We start from the raw sequence: 22,760 nt of genomic DNA on the forward strand, positions 1-22,760 counted from the left end.
ATATATATATATAGACACACACACACACACGTTTGTCTAAAACTATCCTCAGAAATAGTACAGTGGAAAATAGAGAAGATGCCAGTTCCACGCCATTAAACCCACGAAGCTCAAATCCATTCTTGAACTACAGACTCCGACTTCGTGTGGAGTTTAAGATACAAACTCCTTTCGGATGAAGAAATCAGCAGACAGGCTTGGGAGGGGAGTTGTTTTGCACACTCCTGGCTTTGCCCCTTTATTCTGGCCCTGAATCCTGAAATATATTCATATGTTTATTTTTTTTTATTCCCTGGCAGGGCTATATACCAGAACACAGCAGGAACCATATAAATGCCTTTCCACTACAAGGCTTGTGTGACCCCATATGAATCATCTTGACCCTTGCAACGCAGGTGCTGGAGGAAAAAAGTCCTAAAAATACAGTTTCCAACCATAAACGCATCTCCAGTCCTGCCAAGCCAGAGCAGGACCCTGCCACTGCCCAAAAGATTTTCCATGTGCCTGATCCCTTTTTCCCCACATCTGGGGACACGGCTGGGATGCCATGGCCAGCGCGGCCATCCTCGCCGGCGCCTGGCGCACAAGGGAGCAGCAGGAACCTGGGTGAGGCTTTTTGGGATGCTACGAGGTTGAGCTAGGAGAGGGAAAAACCACAGGATGGACAAGATAAAGTTTTCAAACACGAACTCTTCCATTTATCCCCACAACCTGCGTAGGCACAGCTTAATGGAAGCGGGGGGTCTGGTTCCGACAGGCACAGATCACTCGCTGCAGCCACGCACCCCCCGCCGGACCCTGGCCCCTGCCACACGCCACACTCAGCTTTGGGTTAATTATCTGCAGAGCCCGAGTTTGAAAACTAAGGAGCACAGTTTTAACCCAGGAATCCTCGAGGTGATTCTTTTGCTTTTGGTGTTTTCCATCTAAACCAGTCAGCACACAAACCCACCTTCCCAAGTTCAGGGTCTAATCCAAAACCTACTGAAGCAAAGACTCCTACTGGTTTTAACCCACTTCAGATCCATCCCCCAAGGATTTAAGCTTTTTTTGTTCCAAATCACTACTTGCTACTATCTTCACAGCTTTTTCAACAGGGAAGACCTTGCTCTCTCTCATAGCTAAAAGTCTTGTACCAATTAATTATCTTTATGGTAATAATTTCAGTTTTTAGGCTGGGACTCTTCTTTTTAAGCTGGTCTTCCCAACCATGTTTGGTGTTTCAAAGGAAACAGTCCTTCCCAAGAACGGCAGCATTCCCAGCGATCCCGACTTGCTTTTTGCCACGATGCAGTGCTGCGGATATTGCTTCCACACTGAGAATTTCATCTGGAGGCCCAGAACAATGAAAATGCTTAATTACACTGGCAGGGATCATAATTATAATTTCCGTGCACACGCGTGGCCGCGGAGAAGGGGCGGTTACGACGTTCCCCTTCGCTCGGCTCTGGAGCCCACATGCCAAAACACAGCTTAAGGGATCCCCAAAGACTTGGACTTCCCAGGAAATAAGAATCAAGATTCAGCAAGCGATTCTGATTGCAGAAGATAAAAACGACAGTGAATTTGCTCGGCGTGAAGCTACGGCATCTGGTCACCAGTACTGTCGGTGCTTTCTGTTGGGAGCATCCCAGTTCCCCATGTCCCTGACAGACAAAAATCACCCCGGCTGCACCAGAAAGCAGCTGAACTTCTGTTTTCCAAAAATCATTATAGGTGTCTTCACGCTCAATGAAAGACACGGCCAGACTTAGGTTTGCAGACACAAAGTCCCTCGATAGTTAATGCTTTTAATGATTAAAAAGAAAAAAAAAAACACCTTTTGAGCGATCAGAAGGTTTCGGGAGAAGCAAGTCAGCCTGGCACGGCTTCCAGCAGCCACCTGAGCCGAGCCAGGCTCACCCCAGCCACCGCTTCCACTTATCCCTGGCAGTGTTCAAGGCCAGGTTGGATGAGGCTTTGGGCAACCTGGTGTCGTGAAAGGTGTCCCTGCCCATGGGCAGGGGGGTTGGAACTAGGTGGTCTTTGAGGTCCCTTCCAACCCAAACCATTCCATGACCTACTCCCAAATTAAGCTGATATGGCACAATTTAGGTTCTATTTGGCACTTTTAAAGGCAAAGCAAAGGAGACTGGGGGAAACATCAGCCTCACCAAAGAGAAATGCAAGTCGTGAGTATGATGAGCGTTTACACTGACACAAGGAGACTCCCTCTTTCCCATGGAAACAGCAGAATACGAGGTAATCCAAAATAATTCAGAGGTGACTGCCCAAAAGCAGGGTGCCACTACTGCAGAATGGCTGATGCTCTGAGCTCACCCCTGTGCCCACCTCCCCGGAGCAGGGGGTCCCGGGGCCAGCACGGCCAACCCAGGGCACCCTGGCAGCAGGTTCACGCTACCAACAGTCAGAGCTTTGTGTTCAGGCAACAGCAAAAACTAATCCTGCTTCTCTAGCGTCGGGGCGAGAGATCAGACGTCACGCTCACACGTTCCGAGTCGTTTAATTTACGGGAAAAGTGTTTTCAGATGTGTCGTGGGGGATTAAAGTCAGCTACGTCGGAATCGTTACCCTGCACGAACAACGCTCCGTTTTAATGGCTGCAAGGACAATCCCAACGAAAAATAACTTGACCTGGATTAGTGCTAGGCCTTCAGCATGGGGCTTCGTGGGAAATGGTCCCATTAACAAGACATAACTAAAAAAAATGAAGTTGCAGATGCCTTTTATCCCACGATTTGTTTACTAAGAAACTCAACATCATTCTCAAAAGATTACTTGCATATGCTCACGTATTTTACCAAAATGTTTTTTCACCTGCTAATGATCTACAAGTCTTCCTCTCTACACTTGCAGAGCTGCTTTTAAGTTGCCAGAATTCCTGGGTCTTATTGAATTTCTAATTTCTCCATCCTCTTATAAACTAAGATTTAGCACTTGGGAAAGTGCCAGATCAGAATCTGGGTGCTGCCGACCGCTACGGCACAGCCACGCAAGTGCAGGAGCTCAGCTCTGCTGAGCACCCCCATGGACCCAGTACCTGAAGGAGAATCATAGAATCATACAGTCATAGAACAGTTTGGGTTGGAAGAGACCTCAAAGATCACCCAGTTCCAAACCCCCTGCCATGGGCAGGGACACCCTCCACTACACCAGGTTGCTCAAAGCCCCATCCAGCCTGGCCTTGAACACTTCCAGGGATGGGGCAGCCACAACTTCTCTGGGAAACCTGATCCAGTGTTTCACCACCCTCATTGTAAAAAATTTCTTCTTTAGATCTAATCGAAATCTGCCCTCTTTCAGTTTATAGCCATTGCCCCTTGTCCTGTCACTACATGCCCTTGTCCAAAGCCCCTCTCCAGCTTTCTTGTAGCCCCTTTAGGTATTGGAAGGTTGCTGTAAGATCACCCTGGAGCCGGTGAAGCTCCTGGAGCTTCCTGGAGAAGCTATGAGATTTCTCCTCCCTTCATTCCTCTCGGCTGAAACCATCACTGTGTATCCAGGCTCTGGAAAGTTGCCGGTTTTCCTTTCTATTAGTCCTCGAGGAGCTCCAGAGGGGAAGCTGTGATTCACTTTTTCACTTGTACTTTTACTGGAAACTTGAGAACATCGTACATTGTCATCCTTCCCATCCTCCAGCAGCGCGCAAATGGACCCCGACAAAACCTCCGCGAGCTGGGGGAGGCGGGAGGGGAGCTCGGAGGAACATCAACCACACAAGGTTCCAGGGACTTTTGGGGCTACACGTCCAGCAGACTCATTACTGGGCTTTTTCCCATAGAAACTCCATCTCCGTACAGAGAGCAGGAACAAAGGGAAAAAATCTTCATACTCAAATTCTCCGTGCAGAATAGTAACAGTGCATCGGTCCGTGTTGGCTCCTGCATCCTACCCATCCCTCGGGACACGGGGTTCAGTTACCCATCCCGTGCTCTCGAGCAAACGAGAACGAATCCGACCCGTCCCGCGGGCACCGTGCCGCACACCGTCGCCGTCTGCGAAGGAATCAGAGTTTTCCCAGCCTGCGCACGCCGGCTCGCTTCCTTCCAAGCCCCTTGTCCGGGGCAGCACGGAGCAAAACAGCCCCCAGAGCTGGGCTGGGGCTTCCACAGCTGCCACTTAAAAAACAGAGTTACCACCTCGGAAATACCTGCCCTCTGGCAGCACAAGAACCAGGTGGAGGGGAAAAAAACCTGCTCCCAGAATTTATTTTAGATAGAAGGAACCAAAGCCGAACCTTTGAGGATTTATGATTCAACACCATAGTCAGGAAGGAAACACAACACAACCCTGGGCAGATGCTGCCAGTCCTCCAGCACCCACCCGGCCCCACGCGCCAACGGCCCCGTGTTATTGCCAAAAGAAAGGGCTGTAATGGGATGGCACTGGGAAGAACAGCATCAAAATTATTACTTAGAAAAAAGGAAAATCTCGCAACACATGTGAATTCCTCCCTGCGCATCGCAGGAACAGGAACATGAGGCCCTGAGCAACCTGATCTAGTTGGAGATATCCCTGTTCCTTGCAGGGGGGTTGGACTAGATGACCTTTGAAGGTCCCTTCCAGCCCTAACCATTCTATGATTCTATGAACACGTTACTCCCAGGGCAGATGAGCCCAAAAGCACACTTCTTGTCCGATAAGGAATTTCTTCGTTTGCGTAACTTAGTGACAACTTCACAGCGAAAGAAAACACAAAAAGACCAAGTTTTACCATTGGATCATCCTTATCCACACATTCACGTTATTTGAAACTCTGAAATCCTTGGCTGCCAAACGCACATGTTTTGTGGCTAAATGCCAAGATCTCCATTCCACGTTTCTGAGAGTAATAATTGATGGGGCTGCTTGACACCCAGGGTCACCTCCGACCAGCTGCCGCACACCTGCCCTTGCCCTCCCTCGCCGCTGCCAGCCAGGCGGGCGAAGCAGACCCTGTGCTACCTTGGCTTGGGATTCAACAGCTGGGAAGATGACGCTGGAAGAGGCTGATTTATCATCAGGGCATCCTGAACCATGCCACTACATCCTCATCAGCACCATCACCACCTCGTCCCGCAGCCCGGGCGCTGCTCCAGCCTCACTAGGCCAACGTGAACTCCCAGCCTCGCATCCCGGAGCCGTTAACCACGACCTGACACCCATCCCGTGTTACAGGGATGCCCAAGGTCATTCACAGAATCACAGAATGGTTTGGGTTGGAAGGGACCTTCAAGATCATCTAGTTCCAGCCACGTTACATCAGTACCCACACGAGCATTGGGCACATAAATCCAATTCTTTCATGAGCTGAGGAGGATTTTCCACTGCTCTGTTTCAGAACAGAACAGCTACTGTAGCACTTCTCTTTCCGTGGTACCGCTGCCCAGAAACTGCCCTCAACATTTTTGGGCAAAACACGACCCGACGGAGCTGGCGACAAAACACCCAGCAACGTCAGTGGGACGAGGGGTGGCCAAGGATGGCATTTGAGAACGGGGGTGCAAAGACAGAGGGAGATCTGCCTGAGAGCATGTGGCATCCGTGACAAACGACAGAGCAGGGATTGTCCAAAAAACAACTAGATGGTGGTGCAGGCTGCGAGCAGGGCCAGCCCCGTGGACACCAGCACTGACTCTGGGCTGTGGGGGACACAGGGGACACCCGTGAAAAGCTGCAACATCTCCTTCCCAGCAGTTTTCCCAACGTAGCCTTGGGGCCATCTCCTCCAAGAAGGATGCAGCTGGCTAAGAGAAAAACCATCAAAGCCAGTGTGACGTTCCGAAGGACGGACCGCGCTAACCATCAAAGCCGCTCTGTTTGCAGTCCAGCCACATGGGCACGCCGGACTATGGCCAAAGTTTGCATCACAACAGAAACCCCACCAACTTCAGCTGTGCCCTCCCAAGCATGGGAGAGGGACGTTGCCTGCGCTGCGTGGGACGGTTTGACACACAGATGGTTCATTCCACCCACAAAGGCTCAGTGGCTCTTTACTTGTTTCCCCACCGGTGTATCCAAACGTCTTAACGAAGCAAATTTGATAAAGAGGATAACCAGCATCTCCTCCCAGCAAACTCAACGGGCTCTCTGCATCCCATCCATCCCCATTCTGCAATCCGAAATCCAGACGGGCCACGTCGGTCCCAGGACATCCCGTCAGAGCACACCATGACTCCTCCGTGCCTTCCCCAGCACGTCCCCCTGTCCCGACTTTCCTGCGGAACTGCCTCGCCAAAGAGCATTTACTGACCACAGCTTGAACACAAAACCAGTCTTGTTCTGTATCTTGGTAACCCATAATGTCAAGGCTTCGTGGAGAAAGGGCATGGGATGGAAGAAGCCCTGAGGGCACCAAAGGACTGGGAGCCCTTCGTGCCCGGCTCGCTGCCCAGCTCCCTGTCCTCCCTTGGCACTCGCGCCTGGCGGGAGGGAACCTGCTTTGGTAAAACAGGATTGACATCAAATTTCATACATTTTCAGTAAAAACATACAACGAATTATTATTATATTTCAAATATAATCTATATCTGGATATATAAATATATTAATATATAAATGAATATATAAAAATAATGTAATAATATTATATTTCAAATATATTTAGACAAACACACTTATTTAAAAAAATAAAATTCCTTGTGTTGATTTGCAGACGATATATTGTTGAAGGCAGAGCGGCACTGCTTGGAGAGCGCCCTTCTGCCCGAGGAAGGAGAAGATCCTCATCCATGCTCTGCACATGGAGCCTTCCCGGGGCTCAGCCCTGTGGTGGCACCCAGGGCAGTGACGCGCAGCCGTTGCCAAGGGCGGTAGTTGGACATGCTGGACAACCCCCCCACCGCTGCCCTGGGACACGGTGTTGTCCCAGCACCACGTCACCCCGCTTGGCAGGAGGCAGGTCCCGGAGCAGGGATCTGCTGACACCGAGGAGGTAGCGCCGGACGCGCTTCCAGCGATGACTAACGGCTGGGCAGAGTTGTCTGGATGCAATGGGTCACTCGGGAAACAGAAGAGAGATCCAAGAGCCATGTCACCAAGCACTCACTTTGGGCCAAACCAAAAATAGACCTAATAAAGCATTACCAGAGCTGCTTTCCTTACTCTAGAAAAAATGAACTCTTCAGTTTTTCCTATCAAGAGAAAGGCCACTCCTGTGGGCTTCTCTGGGCACGGCTGAGGTGCGTTTGCTCTCGGAGGAGCCACCTGACCGACCCAACAGCACGATCTCCTCCCGGAGAGGAGCCACTCCACACCGAACCGTTCCTCACCATCACCATCTCATCTGTTCCTGTCTTGCAGAAGCCCGAGCATTCATTTTTGCCCGACTATAATACATGAGAGCCTTTGAAATCTGCATTTATGAAGGCTTGAAGGCCTGAAAAAAACATTGCAATCCTCTTGCCTACCCTTCCTGCCTCGCACAGCCCAGGCCACCTCACCCACGAACCCTGGCATCACCGCCAAGGCTGTAGGCCATCACCAGCGACATCTGCTATCGAGAATCCACTGCTCCTCCAGGCATACTGGAAGGTCTCACAGTTAGAAACATCCACACTGGGAGGTGTAGCTCGGCAAACCCAGCTTGAAGCCACAGACCCTCTCGCTGCCAAAAGTCTTCCACAGTGCAGCTTCCAGACCACTGCCAGGTAATTAATGAATGTTTCTGCATCTCAGGCAGGTTCAACAGACAGATCATCCTTCACCCCACTAAGGGACGTACCTGCACTGCTGTGAGACCTCTGTCCACTCCTCTTGCGATGGACTCAACCCCTGCCCTGCGTCCGGGCAAGAAGTCACCTCTTAAGAGAGGAGACGCTCTTTGACAGACAAACTGCTGACATCGAGCTCACTGAGATGGCACCTACCATCACCACCACCACGGTCACAGCTACCGCTGGCAAGATTCAAGTATCAGTTCCTAACCACAAGGACCAGGTGGACACCAGCAGAAAGCTTCCCCATACCATGTGCCTCTCATGGAGGAGGAGTGCTTGAGGGTCCTATCTCAGCCAACAAACAGATTCCAACGGACACCAGTGGCTAAAATGGAGTATCAGAGTGGGAATTCAGTCCACAAATTCACACAGTAGAAACCCTCATACACGAGAACAAAATGCTGCCGTGCCAAAAGTTCTTTTCAGCAAAACCTTATTCTAACTGCTGACGAAGACGTTCTGCTGTCAAACCACCAAACCCTTCTGTCACTGCACGAGGATTTCCACCTCTTCCAAGCAGAGCTCCACCAGCCTGCTGTCAGCCAGAAAGGGAACCCTCGTCCTGCCCTGGGTACAGCCCCTGCTCTGGGCAGAAGACCATCCAGTCTCCTCAAAACTGCTCCTCAGGGAAAGGAAAACGACCGTCCCCCTTGGCTACGGGAAATTCTACCTGCATGAAGGGTTTTCTTGCTTTCCCTTTGCTCTTTCTTTCCTAAGGCTGAAGTCACATCATCCCTACGCACAGGCTCAGCTCAGGGGACTCTGCTTTGGCCAGGCAGCTCAGACATCTCCATCCAAGGAGCCATGAGGAACCAACGAGGCTTTGCTCCATTTACGGCAGCGCTCCTTCCCCGCTGCCCAGGCCCCCAGTCAGAAATGACATGTTTTCCAAGAGAAATATAAACAGTAAATGACAGTTCTTTAGAGCAGGAAATGCCTTTTTAATCTGAAGTGGAAATTGTATAAACTTATTTAAATCTATTACAGATAACATCAGTCATTTGCGGGCCTTATAAGGAGCACTCATTTTGACTGGATAATTGTGATTTGTGTCAGGAATCTTTAGCTACAGAATTAATTCTAATGGAAAGCAAAAAAAAATACCCCCAAGCCTTCATTTTGCTTTGAAATATTCTAAAAAATAAAAGTGTATTTGGCTGGACCTGCTAATGTATATTCATTGAACAAATGTTTAGGAAAATTCTAGGTGGATGTTAATGAAGTGGGAGGCTTCACCCAAAGAAGATTTCGATCCTCGTGCTACTCTTGCTTGAGTCAATAAAACCTCCATTGGCTTGAAGGATCCAACCCAGCTCACAGCCTGCAGGAGCTGGCAAGAATCCAGACTTAGATAAATGAACTAGACTTACTTACAGTATCAGGGATCTTTTAAACATAATTTTGTTTCGCTGTTTTTAAAGACAAAACAACTACATGGACCATGAGGATGCACCAAGAACCAAACCTAAGGGCACAACTGAACCAGGGCCAGGCACAAGCCTTCTGCAGAGGAGCCAAGCAAAGCTGATGCAAGAGCACATCAAAGAGAGGAGGACCTACCTGTTGAGGGAGAGCAGTAGCTGGTCCATGCATGCTTTGATCTTGTTTTGTGCTTCTAGGTGCGTCATGTTCTCCGTGCTCTCTCCATTGATTGCCAGAATAACATCTCCTGGGCACAGGTTTGCCATGGCTGCTTTACTGCCAGGGTTAATCTAGGCAGGAAAAAATAAAAGGGTTACTTGAAAGAATGCTCGGTTTTAAAAGAGTCCAGTCTCTTGGAATAAGCAGCAGATAAAAAGAACAATTCTTTCTGGAGAAGTCATATGTGTTTTGCCTACACCAATAGCATCTACCAGAAGCTGGATGTCAGAGCCAGGGCTCTTGGGTCAGCCCCGGTCCTCTGAGGGCCATCCTCTACAACAGAGCTCTTTTAAATCAAGAGATTTCTGTCAACTCCAGTCAGTGTGCGACCGGGTCCTCCCTTCAGATTTGTGTCTGGCTTGAAATAACCCAACACCCTCTTTCAAGAGAGGTGCTCCAGACTCCTTTGGCTTGCGGGCCTTAAGCCATGCTGTGAGAGTCAACCCCTAAAGAGCACATGTGACCCTCCTCTTCGGCTAACTACATAATTAGAAGATGAGTGCAGTCACCCTAATTGCTTCCCACGGAGAGGTTACATTTGACATCAGTTTTTCCGGACCGTCGTTCAAATGACTTGTCTCTTTCTAGCTCTGCACGGAATATCACGCAGCTTGCTAAGCCTCCACAACTCTTTCCTTCTGCTTTTGTAGGAATGCCAGACCTTATAAAACTCATAACTTCTTTCCTGAGGAACTAATGACAGGTCCAGGTACTGTTTGTGGTCAGCCATAAGACCAACCCTGCAGCCCATAAAAGAGTTTCTTGAGACATTACCATTTCATTTACATCAGCCCAAATGTGGTTTTAATTTTTGCAATAATATAAAACGATGCAAGGCATAGGCAGGACAGGTAAGCGTGCCTGTTTAAACTCTTAACAGCAACGTGCTTGCCCTCTAATTTCCTCTCCAGTCATTCAGAGCATCTGCTAACGCTCCACTAACCAACCGCGTGGTTTATCCAGCGAGAAAGCACAGCGAGTCCGACTTTCGGTTACTCCTATCTCACTGCACGTAGAGCGCGGCGGTGCTTTCACTCGGTTTACTCGTGATTTACACGGGTGTAATCCTCTGTCTCTGCTCCATCACACCCTGCTCGAAGGATCCAGGGAACAGGATCGCTGCCCTGTCCTCCAGCTCCCCTCGGATGTAGCTTATGTCGGTGCACGGGGGCAACCAGATGCTAACAAAGCCGGTGTGGTTTTTCAGACAGTTGGAGACCAAGTGCCAGCTGTTGGCTCCATGGTGCCCACGAGCCCTGAGCACCACCAGCCATGGTTGAGCAGCCGGTCTTTTAGAAAGGGAGGCACGCGGGCATCCCTGTTTTCATCTCAATCTGTTTTTTTCCAGTTCAATTTCCATCTCGATCTGTTTTTTCCAGTTCAATTTCCATAGGGAATGCGGAGAGGATTTAGCCTTGCCACCAAAGCCCTTTGTGGATCGCACTGGGGCTGCTCACAGGACTGAGGCCAGTAAAACAGCTGGTGAGAGGCCAACAGCACTCGGCTTAACACGGACCTGCTGCACCGCTCCCTGCCTGATTACAGCCACGATGCCACCGAAACGTGAACCCAAAGGTGTTTGAGAGGCTCCAAACCACTTTTTGCATTTAAGTAGAACTGGCAGCCCGAATTCAGCCTTTTGTTGCGTTGTCAGAGTCAATCAGCATTTGCCATTTGCTCTCCAATAGTTTCAGCCGGGCTATTTTGCTCTAAAAAAACCTGCCCAGCCAACTCTTTCCCTGCTCGCAGGCTCCCCGGTGACTCAGCTCAGGGCAAACAACAGGAGCTATTTCTGACCGTAGCCCACAAAAGCCGTAAAGCTCCGACACAGGATATTTCTAAGATCGGTTTATTTTTCCCCTGGCAAGCGTTTGTCCTGTTGGTTTTGGGAAGCCGTGCATGAAGACCTGGCATTCACAGAGCATCGGGCTCCTTCTACAGCCACAGAAGCTGCCAGACCCACCAGAAGGTCAACCAGAAGCTCAACCAGCACCTCCAAGGAGGCATCTCCATGCGCTTGCCTGTCATTATCCGCTTCCCTTGGGATCCATCCCACAGCCCCAGCTGCCAGCAGCCTTGTGGACTAACAGACCTTCAGCTTGACCCAGGACAGCTGTATTTTGTTCTTGTATACTCAATGCTGTCTAGATGTCCCACGGATTTTTCTCCCTGCGCTGATCTTAACCAGATTGTAGCATCCTTGGAGAATAAGCGGTTCATAAATGGGGCTCTCAGCTGTTTCTTATTTTTAGATTCTGGTTTATTTCAAATTATTTTGGCAGTATCTTCATATCAGCCTTTTATGCTAGCCATGGAGATGACTGAGGGCTTGAAATGGAGCTGCACTCCAAACACTCATTAGTTTGAGATACAGCGTCGGCGTCACAGCAGCTTGGGAATTGGTACTGTAACATCTGTCAGGCCCAAAGTTTGTATTTTAGTGAATAATGTTTAAAATTCCTCAAAGCAAGGTCTCCTAACTCACAGCTGTGCAAAGCCTGTGACACCTAAGGTGCCACAGAAAGCCCCAGGAGCCTGGGTACGGGCCAGGACCGCATCTGAATCCTCGTGCAAGGGCCCCACCGGCTTCGCTCCGTGTGGATCCGTGCAGACAGCCCTCTGCAAAACCCGGACCACTGTAAGGACAAGGATGCACTTTTAAATATACTGATTTTTTGTAACAGAGTCTACGCTTGGAGCAAAACATCCAAGGAAGATGACCCTCTATTGTCACATGGAAATGAATGAACAGAGGAAGGAGCCGGAGGGATCCGGGTGTCTCATCCAGGCAGCCCCACACCCAGCACCCATCGGCTCAACCCAGAACATCCCTCAACCAGCCTCTTTTCTCTGAAGTTCAGCGACGAACAAGCTCAGGGCTCGTTGTTCAACCACAAACCTTGTTTTGTGTGTTATCCTGCCCCCCAGGGCTGTAGCCCCGAGCCAGGGAGGTTCAGCTGTGCAGATCGCCCGGGCTGTCAGGTCCCTCCAGGGCAGCGAAGTTAAAGCCCAACAGCGCTGAGGTTTTGGGATGAAGCTTCTACCAGGGGCACTTGCTCATGTCCCCTCTGGACGGGCTGCGGCTCTGATATGAGCCGTAACTGCAGCGCGGGCGACCTGAACGGAGCGTGCACCAGTTTGAGAGTAATTGGGTACGTTGGGAAGTTAAAAACGCTGCAAAGAAAACCTGTGCTGAGTCACTGGAGCTGCGTGTTCTTCAAAGGGGCCTCCAGAGGAATCGAGGTTTGGGAATAGGATGGGCTCAAGAAAAACAGCGATAAGATTTTTGCTTGTTTCTTTTTGAAGTTCTCCACCAGCGCTAAGAACAAACCATTTTAAAAACCAAGGCTGAATGAACACTGATGGAGACAGGACCGATGGATACGTCGCTCAGGGCGGTGTCAGGGGTCTCCCTGGGACCAGGACAGGTCACATTGCCCCACCACCCACACTGACACCCCACAAGTCAGCATCTCCTTCTGCCACATCAACCACTGAACTATATCTGCACAGTTACTAACCACATTTGTTAAATAAGTTTTTCCAATAATTTTCACCTTTCCCACCCACCCATTTCCTCTCTTCTCCTCCACGGGGACCAGCCCCAGCAGCCCCTTCCCCAGCCCAGTGGATGCTACGGGACAAACTGGGAAAGCCCCAAAGGCAGCAGCAGTGTCTTATCCGGCTGCTGGAGCCTCGTTAGGATTTACTAAGTGCAAGCAGCTGGCATCAGGCCAGAAAAATAAAGCACATTAAATGCTTTGCACTAAGCAACAGTTTTGGGCCAACACCACAAGCTGAAACAATCAACGCTTTAATGAAAGGTTAATTTGTTATATTACTTTAACTTACTTTGTTTTGTTTTTTTTTTTTTTTCTCTAAACTCTTTTCCCCAGAAACCTGCCTCTGCAATGTCACCCAATTCCAAGGGACACGGTTCCTCCTCATTGCCTGCACGGGTCTCAGCACAGCCATCAGGGAGAAGAACTTTGTATTTATTCTCCCAGCAGTTTTCACCCAAATTAACAAAAGGAATCTATTCAGGTCAATCACACCCTCACAATAAGGGCACCTTTCTCTCCGCCAGGTCTTCTTCAGTTTGTTGGGGTTTTTTTTGTTGTTGTTGTTGTTTTTTTTTTTTTAGAAAAAGCGTTACTGCAACAAAACACAACACATCCCATCAACTCCTGCAGCTGTCTTCCCAGGATTGAACGGGTTAAGACGTATGATCCCCCACAAGCCTACACGGACCACACCACTCTTCTTGTAAATCAATGGCAGTTTGTCACAGGCAAGTCCGGGGAAATTTTCTGTTCTGCAAGCGTGATCAAAAGGGCCTGATTAAAGCCTTCGAGAGGCTTTCAAGATAGCGTGACAAAATTCTCAGCTTTTAAACAAAGCCAGCCTGTTCTGTTATCAGGAAGCACGCTACGAGGCAGCAGACGATCTTACGGTAGCAATATCTTTTAAAACAGGAAGAACCAAGAGTTAAATTACTAACTAATGAAGATAAATTCCCTGAATCCTTTCAGCATTCCTTCCAGGGATTCTCTTCAGCCTTTCAAAGCATCATGCCTTGAACTGACGTATATTCCTCACCCATTCATTGGCATTTTTCTAACTGCTTATATAGAATCATAGAATGGTTTGGGTTGGAAGGGACCTCACGATCATCCCTTTCCAACCCCCCTGCCATGGGCAGGGAAATCCTCCACTACACCAGGTTGCCCAAAGCCTCATCCAACCTGGCCTTGAACACTTCAGGGATGGGGCAGCCACAGCTTCTCTGGGCAACCTGTGCCAGTGCCTCACCACTCTCAGAGTGAAAAATTTCTTCCTTATATCTAACCTAAATCTCCCCTCTTTCAGTTTAAATCCATTGCCCCTTGTCCCATCACTACACACCCTTGTAAAAAGTCCCTCCAACGTCTCAAGACATTATATAGGTATGCTGCACAGCCCAGTAAATGAAGAGCATTGTTTAGGCAATGTGAATTTGCTCAACTATTGAAGAAAACAAAAAGCTTAAGAGCACAGAAGGGAAAGAACCAGAGCAGGAGCATTATAAAAGGTGAGACACTTGAAAATCCTTTTGAATCCAAGTACTGATGGATCCAGATCCAAACTTAGAATCAGATTCGTAGCACAGATCCTAATCCAGCTCAAAGGCTGAGGTCTCTGTACAAAGAAGAGGCTGAGAATCAGGGAAATCAGATATGAGTTTTGGAGGAGCCAACCACAACCTGAGTGCAAACCTCAACGAGCTGATCAAGAACGACACAGGTCGTTCAGACACCAGCATCTGCCCTCATTCTGCCAAGAGCTCACCTCGCTCAGCCCAAGGGCACCCAGAACTCTGGCAGGGCTCAGGCTGGGAGCAGCAGCACACCATGCTGCTGGCCACAGTCACCAGGAGCCCTCTCACCCCATCCTCCAAGGACAAGTTGCAGATACACCAGCTCTTAACCACTACATCTGCTATTACTCTTAAATCTGTGTTACACTCACTCTGCTACGGTGGGGAGCAAGGCCAGGGCAGGACAGCCTGCCCCGGGGGACATGGCTAAGCCTGGATGTAAGTGCGCTTGGAGCATCACCACAGTCCCCGAGACACCGCACCATTGCATGATGCCACTTGGGAAACTGCATTCAGCAGCATCGGGGGAATAGAATCATAGAATGGTTTGGGTTGGAAGGGACCTTCAAGATCCAACCTCCATGCCATGGGCAGGGACACCTGCCACTACACCAGGTTGCTCAAAACCAAACAGAAGACAACTCTCCAACACCAGAAGTTCAATTCATCTGCTGAGTAAACCTGAAGCTTCATTCCTGTGAAACAGGCAGCGATAATTCCCACAGACTGCGGGGTTTAGTGCCTTTCTCCCCATTTAATTGCCAACGCCGGATATTTTGTGAGGTTTAAGCTTTTGTCCCAAAGCTTTACATGTGCTAAAGGGTCCTGGGAAGCGTTTTGTGAACGGCATTGGGACTCAGCGTACTGTAAACCTCCCAGCTGAGCTTCTACTCTTCGGTGCCCGTTACCAAACGGTCCTAGATTTAACTGTTCAGGACAGTTTCTCTTCTAGCTGTGCATTGCCCATATCTAATAATGAAGAATAATTACTTGAAATAATCTTCTCTAATCTGGCATATTTTGTTTTCTGAAGCTTGTACTGTAAAACGCCGCTCGCACATAACCTGCTGTCAGTCCACACAACGTGTAGAACTACTTATGGTTTCCTGGGCGCGACTTGAGTTGCTCTGGTTGACAAGGAAGATGGAGCGTGGCATGGGCTTTGAGGCAGCTTCATCATGTTTGGAAACTTCACTGGCTGAAATACTCTTGCATAGCAAATTTTTATTTTATTTTATTTTTTAAATAAAAACGTGCTCCCTGGTGAGGAAGCGGGTTCATTGTAGGTCTCCTTTGGCTGTAAAAGCTGCTCGAATGCCACGCTACGGCTCGACATTTTTGCAATTGCCCCGAGTAACCCGATGAATCCTGCGTTTGCTTGAAGTTTTTGGGTAAGTCCTGAAGTAGAAACCAAACATACCCTTATCTACCAGGGCTTGGGGCAGGCGTGGTGTTAATGGCTGTGTACAAATCCACGGCATTAACGAGCTCTGGCCAGATACGCCGCGCTTTGCTCGGGTCCTCGTCTGGCAGCACTGCACTGACAACAAATCAAGCAGAGTATTTTCTGTGAACATGTTTGTTTTAGCTTTTTTATCAACGCTACCAGATCTTGAGAGATCTACTGTTTTCTTTCACACTCTAGCACCTGTGGTCACAGATGACTTAAAAAATAAAAACACTTTCACTAAGTGTTTGGGTATCTAAGAACCACGAGTCAACGCATTTTAAGAGCTCAGAAATCAAACAATGAATTCAGATAGAAATACTATATGTAAGAGGACGTTTGCCATGTGACTCCTGCAGACTTGTGACATGCATTTTCCCCCCCAAGCTATGAAAAAAAATTAAATTACAACAGTCTGCACTAATTCCATACCATCCATAGTGGTATATTTGTATTAAAATGAAAGGATTGATCTGCCTCCAGCAGGATCAAGATTATCACCATCTATTGTGCTATACAGCAATTTAAAGTTTAAGAAAATTAAAGAACAATTTTACATATTTCCCTTGTATGCTTCCTACACTAACTGGGCCATTTTAGTAAGTCTTTATCTAACTTTATTCTCTTCTATTCTGGTATCAAGCGGGATGCAACCATGCACTTTTCCAAAGTAACTCTGAATACCTGTCCCAACAGGCAATCTTACAGTCTTCAAGAAGTTAGAAAACTGACATCATCATCATTTAAAAGAAAAAAAAAAACAAAACACCAAACCCCCAACCCTAAATCTTCCACTTACACTGAGCCCATTCTGCTTTGTTCAACCTGGCAGAGGCCCGAAGTGTTTTCAAGGGTGTGCTGGGTTTATTTTGCTGAACTCGCCCCAAGGTCAGACCTTGCATGAATGGACCTACATGAATCACTCTTTCCGCCTGCTTTCCCACTCCGGATTATCAGCGTGCCTGATGATGGTAATTAGCATTAGGGCTTTCATTCCAGCATATTCTACCATTACTGTCTCCTGAACCAGCACAAGCATTTATTCTTCTCTTGCACTTATTAAATAAAGCCTCAGTGACAGAACAACTTCAGCAGCAAATATGTGTTACATACTTCCATTAGTTCTTATCTGTAGTTCAGATTAGCTGTTAAGTACCACTACAGCTTCACGTGCAGTCACCCAATCCCTCACACTCCAGACCTTACCAGCAGCCATCACTGGCAGAACGATGCAAGCAAAAAAGAACGACTGGCAAAGCTATTTCCTTCCACTTAAAAAATCATCCCACTTGAATGATTATGTCATAACAAACATTAATAGCTAGCATCTCTTTGTTCTTCTGTACGGGCAATAAAACCACGAAAGGTCAGCAGAAATCAGCTGGGGTCCTGGGTTTAGGATTCATCACAGAGTCCTTCAACTTCAACGGACAACTTCAGTCCGTTTGGGAGCTCCGAACACAAAGCACATCATTTCCATGTAATAAATAATAAAATACATACCAGTTAGACATAAAACCAGGAAAAAACCTTATGGAAAGCAAAAGAAAAAAGAGCCCCATTCCCTTTGCTGGCATCTCCGGTCCTTGCCTTCTCCACCCCATTCCCTTTGCTGGCATCTCTGGTCCTTGCCTTCTCCACCAACACCCATGGAGCTCTTGGGGCAGTTAAACCCAGCACCACAGAGCTCTCGGTGCTCTGCCATCCCCAACCTGGAGCACACAAGAACAAGCCTGGTCTAGTGGAAGGTGTCTCTGCCTATGGCACGGGGGCTGGAACTAGATGATCTTGAAGGTCCCTTCCAACCCTAACCATTCTATTGTACTATAAGCCTCGCAGGTCACCCCAAAAATCATTACCCCAAGCAGGTACTCGCTGCACTCAAGTGGGATCACAGCAACACACCAGGCATTTGCCGGCTGCCCGGAGTCAACAAGGCCACTTTTACTGGAATTCCTCCCTCAGCAGAATTCCTTCTCGAGTATCCTAACCTTTAACAGGGCACGTATTTGCTCAAATACAAAAGCTACTTAAGTTTAAAAGTCAACCTTAACTCAAACAATACCTGGGTAATGGATTGCAGGCCAATTATTTCTCACCCTTCTTGTGTTACAGTTCCACGCCAACAGGGAAAAACACATTTTTGCTGCTCTGCTAGAAACTAGCAAGTAAACTGGTGTTGAAGGCAGCAGATAAAGGAAAAACTGTAATAAAACCTTTTTTGAAAAATACTGGAATCAGACTATTTGTCAATTATCTGTTTAGCCAAGTAGCTCGTCTGTGACTCTAAAAGCACCAAGTGCTTGGATTAAGACTGGCAGAGTTGGGTAAATGACGACACCGACTGCGCCAGGAGCTGGACAAGCCAGTTCAAGTGATTAAACACGTTCAGCTCCTCCAGTTACGCTAATGACCGATTATCTTTTAATCCCAGGCAAGGGGCAGATCAACTGTCATCCCACACGGAACCGCAGCGCTCACTGATGTGGTTGCAAGCACAACACTGAGAGCAGCTGAGTAAGTGATTCCATTTCGGTTCCAGAGCTGTTCCCGCAGTAAAGCCCCGTTCCCACCACAGGCCAATAGTACCCAGTTGTCAGCCTGCTCAATCACAGAAAAGCAGCTGTCAGCTACCAGAAACTTAATTATTAAGTCTAAACCACCACTTTCTATCAAGTCATTAAGGCCAACTCTAAGCAGATGTTTTGGGTCATTCCCTTACCCCTATAAATATCACGAGGAGGAGGAACCACCAATTAAATGATGTGCTACACCCAGCGTTAGCTTAACTCTGGGCATAAAACGAGCTGGGTTTCCTCCCCAGAGCTCAGCCTTGAGCTACAATCCCCTTCCCAGTGCTGTGCTGACGACACATCGGCGTCACGACCCCCACGTGGAGCTGCCACAGCATCCTTCGGGGCTGCGCACCCCCAAACCAGCCCACCACACTCCAGCCCTGCTTGTCTAGGTCCCCCAGAAAATGCAAGAAGAAACAGGGGGAGGGAAAAAAGGGTGGCGAGCACACCTAGCTTTTTACATGACCACATGAGGAAGATGCCCTAAGCACACCCTTCTGGATTTGCATTTATCTTGCCTTATCTTTAGTGCTGAAGAGCTCCACACTCCAAGCCCAGCACTCAGCACCAGCTGTTCCCAGTCACCTGGGCAAACAGATCTTTACCCATCGTCATTTAACATTGATCAAACCACCCAGGAAAGTGACCTGCTTCCAGGAAAAACAGATCATTCCTTGATTTCATGAGTCCATTTGGAACAGCTGCCAGGGACGGGCTCCGCACCATCAGCTACACCTGCCCCGACGCAGCGGCCTCACAGGGGGCCAAAGGCTGAAACGAGTCAAGTCCCATTCCAAAGCAGGACTGCAAGATTGTTATCTTCCTTGCTGCCAAATCCGTATTTTTTTTTCAAGTTTATCCCTTGACAATGCTGTCACAAGCCACTTTTGGGGACTACCTTCAGCCTTCCTCCCTGCCCGGCGTTCAGCCGCACCACGGTGCCTCCTGCTCAGCTCCGCCAGCTCTAGCAGCTCCAATCCCACCGACTGCTTCATTATCTCCCCTTTTTGCAGCAATATTTCAGCTTCATATCCCACAAACGTCATGTTAAGGAACTCTGCCTTCGCTTAACCCAGAGCAATGACGCTCAGACAGGTTTTGGAGAAGAAACTGCACCCTTCTAGGGTCCCCCCAGCAGAGCAAAGCATCACTCGCCGTGGCAGTGACACGTCTCTGCTAGAGGAAACCACCCTATTAATAACTGAATATTTTTTTTCCAACCCCTACATGCATGAATTTGTGGTTTAGAAGAAGACAGCCAGCCTCTGGCACCCAGATCTGAGCACGGGTGGCTTTAGGATGCTGGGAATCCCAAATAGCATCCTATAAATTCCCAATTTAACCAGTTCAGATAGGATTCCTGCAGACCTGTACAGCCCAAACACCTCGTTGGTGTTGGCACATCGGTCCTCAGCCCTCCTTGGGCACAAAAGTGGGGTGCAGCAAACCCACATCCCTCGGGCAGCCCATCACCCCTGGAGCACATCAGCATTTTGCACAGCTGGAAACGTGGAGTCCCAGTATCCGGTCCCACCTCCCAGCAGAATTTCTGCTTTTCAAAACGTGTTTGTAATGGAATGGCGCTTTAATATAAAACAAATAATTTTTTTTTTTAAAAAAAAGCACTTTGAAGAAAGCAGGAGTCAGCCAAAAGTCTCAACCCTTCCTCCTACAGTGCTGTAGCCTGGGCAAGGGGGCTGGGGGCTCCCTGTCCCCACTTTTGCAGGGATGGGGAGCCCCCAGCCCCCTTGCCCGGGTTTCTAGCTGAAAAGATTTCCCACTCTAACTACATAACAGCTCCTTCCTAATTCTTCCCAACTTTTAACATTTTGGGGTCCTATTTGCAGAAGCAGCGGGTCTCTTCTCTCTAGACTAGAGCCCCTACACACATATTTACATCCTAGCAGGTTGTTTATCACCCTCCGGGAGCAGCTGTGGCGTACAGCACATCAGAGCATCACCTCCATCTTCAGTGGGAGCAGAATTTAAAAAAAAGATCTGATTTAAAAGGCTGCCCCGCATTAAATAACACCCTACAACTGTTAATTGTGTTCCAGCTCCCTGCAATCCAAAGCAAGACTGGCCTGGTGAGAATTATCCTCACACCTCCCAGGTTTGCTGAATCAAACAAGGAATCTGGCAAGCCACCCGTCTAGGCAAAAGCAGACTTTGTTTTTTCTTGTTTAACATTAAACCAAACTTTTTTCAAAGTAACAGGGAAACTGGCTCCCTCTGCTAAATTACAGTGTTCATTTTCACAACAGGAACATTATTTTATGGTCACTGCGAGGCAATTTGGTATTTTGTTATGATACATCCCACATCACTGGGGGGGGACAAAGACGACTTCCCCGTGCACAAGGCTAAGCCCCGAAAACCAACTGCCCCCCCCCCCCACAGTCCAGACACCCCGGCTGCGTGCAGGCGCCTGCCCGACTTTTGGCCGGCCCCACCAGCTGCATCACTCCAGGCTTTCCTGGTCTATGTCTTCCCTTCCCTCCATCCATCCCCTCCTGCTACTCCTCAAAAAAAAACCCTCGCTGGAACCCTTGGTAAGGGACAGTCCAAAGCAAAAACAGAGACATAAAGCTGTGCAACAGGCGCGTTCGAGCTCAAACACAAACCAAGTCTCTTTAAAAACATGCTCTCTTCCATAATTCTTCCTTTAAAGCTCAGGGTACATGTTTTCCCTTTTCTGTCCCAGCTTTGGCAGATGAAGGAGAAGACAGCAAACAGCTTGCGTGCGTTACGACAATATTTTTAAGTTATAGCTCCTTTCAGAGCCTTTCCGTACGCTCGGGGCTCGTCCAAGCGCCCCAGGAGAGCTCGGCAGCACTACACGGCCTCAACATGCCGTGGCAAGGCAGGGCACCTCCGGGTGTCCAGCCCTTTCCCAGGGCACCCTGACAGCGATGGAAACACCAGCACCCACTGGAAAGCACCCAGCTGGGGCACAGCACCTCATCCATCCCACAGCCCATCGTGCCACCTCGCCGCGCTCCCTCCTGCAAGGGGGAAAGGCTTGTTTTCGGATATATCCACGCACAAAGCTTATTTCAAGCTCGCGGCGGTGTCTTTAGCGAAGTTTCCAGAATACATCTTTGGGAGGTTAAACACGAGTGCCAGCGCACTTACACAGTAATTACTACCAGCCCACGGGGACCCCGCAAAGCAGCAGCCTGCGCTGAGAAACTTCTCGCTGACTTTACTCGTGCTTTCCTAAATAAAAAAAAAAAAAAACAACAAAACCCGAACCAAAAAAAAACCCCTCAACAGCCTGTGAACTCGGTCCAGGGCACGAGTCCAAGCCCTCTGCAGCGCTGAGCACTAAAAACTTTTGAAAGCCGATCTTTATGAATTAACATCCAAAAAATAAAAAGCACGGAGAAGGTTTTCTGCGCGAACACGAGAGCGGCTGAAACAGCGCTGCGTTCAGAGCGCGGCGAGTATATATTATTAGATATAAGAAGATATACTTTTAAACGCCTCAAACGCTGCTGCCCGCCGGCCCCGGGTACCAGCGGCCCGACCCCGGCCCCAACCCCGCCGCCCATCACCTGCCGCCGGCCCCGGTCCCCGCTCCGCTCCCCTCTCCTCCGGCTCACCCTGGAGATGGTCAGCGGGGCACTGAAGTCTTTACCGCCCACCAAGCGAAAACCCCACGGCGAGGGACCGCGCAGGATCACCGACTGGGACATCGCGACGGCGGGACGCTCCCTGCCCCACTGCGGCTCCGGCTCCCGAGCACCGACCGAACCGCTTCGGGAATCTCCACCGCGACGGGCCGGTCCCGCCTCCACGCCGCGCCCGGCGGGGCGGGGCGGGGCGGGGCGTGGGGGCCGGACCGATCCGTCCCGCCCATTCGTGGCGCGGGGCTTTCATACTGGTTTTCCCGGCTCTTGGAGCGGGGCCAGACGGGGCTCACGGAGATGATGGGAGGGCTGGAGCATCTCTGCTCTGGAGACAGGCTGGGAGAGTTGGGGCTGTTCAGCCTGGAGAAGAGAAGGCTGCGGGGAGACCTTCCAGCACCTTCCAGTACCTAAAGGGGCTACAGGAAAGCTGGAGAGGGGCTTTGGACAAGGGTGTGTAGTGACAGAACACGGGGCAATGGCTTTAAACTGGAAGCGGGGAGATTTAGATTAGATCTAAGGAAGAAATTGTTCTCTCCGAGGGTGGTGAGGCACTGGCACAGGTTGCCCAGAGAAGCTGTGGCTGCCCCATCCCTGGAAGTGTTCAAGGCCAGGTTGGATGGGGCTTTGAGC

At 49.3% G+C, this 22,760-nt stretch overlaps 1 protein-coding gene across 1 annotated transcript in view; it reads right to left on the bottom strand.

Annotated features, from left to right (window-relative positions):
- The window catches only part of PDLIM4 (PDZ and LIM domain 4), a 47,104-nt gene extending 24,894 nt beyond the window's left edge, over positions 1-22,210 (bottom strand). The window contains 2 exon segments of the mRNA XM_086621648.1: positions 9,258-9,409; positions 22,104-22,210. Coding sequence (XP_086477774.1) covers positions 9,258-9,409; positions 22,104-22,196 — 245 coding nt within the window. The 5' untranslated portion in view covers positions 22,197-22,210.
- Between the last annotated feature and the right edge of the window lie 550 nt (positions 22,211-22,760).

This window comes from Tauraco erythrolophus, chromosome 16, assembly GCF_009769465.1.
Source record: "Tauraco erythrolophus isolate bTauEry1 chromosome 16, bTauEry1.pri, whole genome shotgun sequence".
In the NCBI taxonomy this organism is placed as follows: Eukaryota; Metazoa; Chordata; class Aves; order Musophagiformes; family Musophagidae; genus Tauraco; species Tauraco erythrolophus.